Source organism: Gobius niger (assembly GCF_951799975.1).
Source record: "Gobius niger genome assembly, chromosome: 7".
Taxonomy (NCBI): Eukaryota; Metazoa; Chordata; class Actinopteri; order Gobiiformes; family Gobiidae; genus Gobius; species Gobius niger.
Genome location: NC_136858.1, coordinates 391,147 through 394,790, shown reverse-complemented (window position 1 = coordinate 394,790; position 3,644 = coordinate 391,147). Strand labels below are relative to the sequence as shown.

Sequence of the window (3,644 nt, the reverse complement as noted above, 5' to 3'; positions counted from 1 at the left end):
GTTCGGACTGTTAGCATTGGAGCAGCGCGAGCTACACGACACTCAAGGGCCGAGTCTACGGTGAAGATCCCGCCCGTATGTCCTTTTTAGGAACATGCTTCGTCAGAGCTGGGGAGGGGGAGACTGTAAATCCGCCATGAATTGCCCCACGGCCGTGGTCAATCTGGTAAACGGGGAGGAGTGAGCATAAGACGTCCATTTTTTTTTTTACAGTCTATGGGTAAAACACAAAGAAACACAAACATACTAAACTTATCAAAACTTATCATAACAACCAAGTAAAGCAAACATAACTATAACTTAGCTCAAAATGATAAGTGCAGATAAAGTAAGTTAAACCAACAGAAAAACTGAATAAAACGTGTGACTTTTCGTGTTCCCCCTCCGCTCATTGTTATGGTACACTCCAAGGTTTCAAGATGGCCTCCAACCCCTCCAGCCAGCCTTTGTCTGCCGCACCTCAAACAAAGACAAGTGTAAGTAAACAATTCAAACCAAATTAATTGAAGCCTCAAAATAAAGAAATGAATCAAACATAATGTGTTGTCCTTTGTAACTAAGGTAAATTATAAACAAACAATACTAACTCAAAATGGTGGTGGTAGAGCCATCCACCACACACGCCCCCTCCTCTGAAGGCTCGCCGGCACAGCGAGACAGGTAGTCAGCAGTGGCATTCTGCTTGCCAGGGATGTGATGCACCTCAAACTTGTAGGGTTGCATCGCCAGGTACCAGCGGGTTATTCGGCTATTTGTGTCCTTCATCCTCTCCAGCCATTTGAGCGCTTTGTGGTCAGTTTCCAGCCCAAACTGTCGCCCTAGAAGGTAGTAGCGGAGCGAATCCAGGGCCCATTTGATCGCCAGACATTCCTTCTCTATGGTAGAATAGCGCGTTTCTCTGGGATAGAGTTTGCGGCTGATTAAGGCAATTGGATGGCGGTCATCTGAGGGTCCCTGAAGCAGCACCGCCCCGAGACCTTTGTCCGACGCATCAGTCTGTAGGACAAACTCCTGCTGAAAATCGGGGCAGTGAAGCACAGGATCTCTGCTAAGGGCCTGCTGAATGTCTCTAAATGCTTTCCTGGCTTCTTCAGACCAGAGCAGTACGTTTGGGCCCCGAAGACTTGTCATGTCTGTCAGCAAAGAAGCTCTGGCAGAGTAATTGGGGATGAATCTGTGATACCAACCTGACATGCCCAGAAAGGATTTAAGTTGTTTTCTTGTATGTGGAAGGGGGCAGGACCGGATAGCTTCAACCTTTTGAATTTGTGGCTTCACCAAATCCTCCACCGATGACAAAGCCTAGGTATTCAGTCTCCCTCTTGGCCATGGCACACTTGGCTGGATTCACCATTAAACTGGCTTTCTGGAGACACTCAAAGACCACTTTCACGTGTTGTAGGTGTTCCTCCCAGCTGTTGCTGTAAACGATGATGTCATCCAGATATGCAGAGGCAAAATGTGACAGCCCACTGAGTACCTTATCCATTAGGCGCTGGAATGTGGCAGGAGCCCCGTGAAGTCCAAACGGCATCACCCGAAAGTGGTAGAGACCCCACGGTGTTCTGAAAGCCGTCAGCTTTCTGGACCTAGTGGTGAGTGGGACCTGCCAATAGCCTTTGGAAAGGTCAATGGTGGTGAGGTATTTTGCTTTGCCCAGTTTCTCTATCAGTTCATCAATACGGGGAGTTGGATAGGAATCAAACTTTGAGATTGATTTGAGGTAGCGGAAGTCAATGCAAAACCTAATTGTGCCATCCTTTTTAGGGACAAGCACAATTGGATTACACCACTCGCTTTGAGACACCTCAATAATACCCAACGATAACATTAGCTCAGTTTCCTTTTTGAGTGGTTCGAGAAGTCTCTCAGGTATGCGATAGCTCATTCGTTTTGAAACAGCATGTGTTATTACACTGGAACAACCTGGATTCTTCTGGAACACCTCCGATGCACAGACCTCCCTCACCTCTGACTGCTGTTTTGCCGACAGGTGGTCAAGACAGGGGGCTGAGGTTGCTGGAACTGGCAAATACTGCTCCTCGACTTCCTCATCCTCCGTACTCCGGATGTAGAAAGAGGCTTGTTTCTGTTCCTCCCGGGATACCCACTCCTGAAGCAGGTTCACATGAAGAATCCGTGTGGAGTGACTTCTTCCTGGAACAGAGACTTTATACGTTGTTGGTCCCAATTTTCCTATTACCTCATAGGGCCCCTGCCACTTGGCCAGAAGTTTGCTATCCTGTGAAGGCAGCATAACCAGCACTTTCTGGCCCAGTTCGAACCCTCTCTCCCGGGCGGCAGAGTCATACCAGGTCTTTTGTTTGTGTTGAGAGGTCTTCATATGCTCCTGGGCAAGTGCAGTCATCTTCTCCAGCTTCTCCCTCATCTGTAGCACATAGGACACAATATTCAAAGGTTCTTTGTTGGTTTGTCCCCCCTCCCACAGTTCCTTTAAGACAGTCAGGGGCCCTCTCACTTCATGACCAAATAATAACTCAAATGGGGAAAACCCGGTGGAGGCTTGGGGAACTTCTCTGTATGCAACAGAATATATGGAAGCCACTGGTCCCAGTCTAAGCTGGTTTCATTCACAAATGTCCGTAACATTTGCTTAAGTGTGTGGATGTTGTGGCTAACAAAAATGCTAAGAAAAATGCTAAAAGCAAAGCAGTTCTTAGGGCCTTTATTAGCACAAGATGACAGCGTGAAGACAGTCGCAGAGAGTCTGCAGGTTTAACAAAACACCAAGCTTTTATACCAAAGGGGCAGATCTATAAGGTCTACATCAAAGCATTTCTTTACCAAACAGGTAACAAATGGGCATCCTGCTTTACGACAAGTTTACGACTGCAATTTCCCCAAAAGCAGTCTCCTGAGCCCCTTTGTTCCTCAGGTCAACACAGGTCAACAGGAGGTCACAGGAGATAGCAAAGAAACAACTGTTAGCTCACTTTAAGCTAAGAACATTATATTTAGAAAACTGAAAACAAGAAGACACATATTTCCACAATTCCTCCCTTTGATCACATTTAAACACATGTGATCACACAAAGCAAAACATTATCAAAAACACAAAACTACTTATATAGGGACAAAGATCAATACAATACATTGAATATGACACCATTGTGACAACATTGAACACTTTTTGTAATCCAGCGCAGAACACAGAACAAGCTAAAGCCACAGTATTCAGATGAAATCTACACTCAACCCATGAGTGATATTCATGTCTTAGACCTAAATTACATCACTCAACTTTTGTTTTCTTATCATTTCTAGTTCTTTCGATCAAAAAGAGTCATCATTATTTCTACAGAGACAAAATGAAGTCTCATTTTTGGCCTCCTTTTCAACAATTGCAAACAATTCCGTGTGCACCCAGAATGGCAGCAAATGTCAAAAATTGGGCAATATAAATTTATTTGCATCTATACAAGTGAGCAAGTTTAACCATTAATTGGTGCATGTTAACATTATATCTGTTCCACCGTACGATACACCTGAAAATGGCAGTGGTGTGGTAACTTCGACTTAATTTTTTAGGGAGTGTCTAAAATTCCACTCAAGGAGTTTCATGTGAATTAACCAACTTTAAAGTATCACTATCAAATATTTTTAGATTTTCTAGAGTATTCATT

The 3,644-nt window shown here is 44.5% G+C and overlaps 1 protein-coding gene across 1 annotated transcript; it reads right to left on the bottom strand.

Annotated features, from left to right (window-relative positions):
• Positions 1-1,560: 1,560 nt before the first annotated feature.
• On the bottom strand, positions 1,561-2,532 carry LOC306965662 (uncharacterized protein). Its single transcript, XM_079560183.1, has 2 exons — positions 1,970-2,532; positions 1,561-1,617 (listed from the first exon to the last, which is right to left on the bottom strand). The coding sequence occupies exons 1-2, from the start codon at positions 2,387-2,389 to the stop codon at positions 1,576-1,578; spliced, it is 462 nt and encodes a 153-aa protein (XP_079416309.1). The 5' UTR covers positions 2,390-2,532; the 3' UTR covers positions 1,561-1,575.
• Between the last annotated feature and the right edge of the window lie 1,112 nt (positions 2,533-3,644).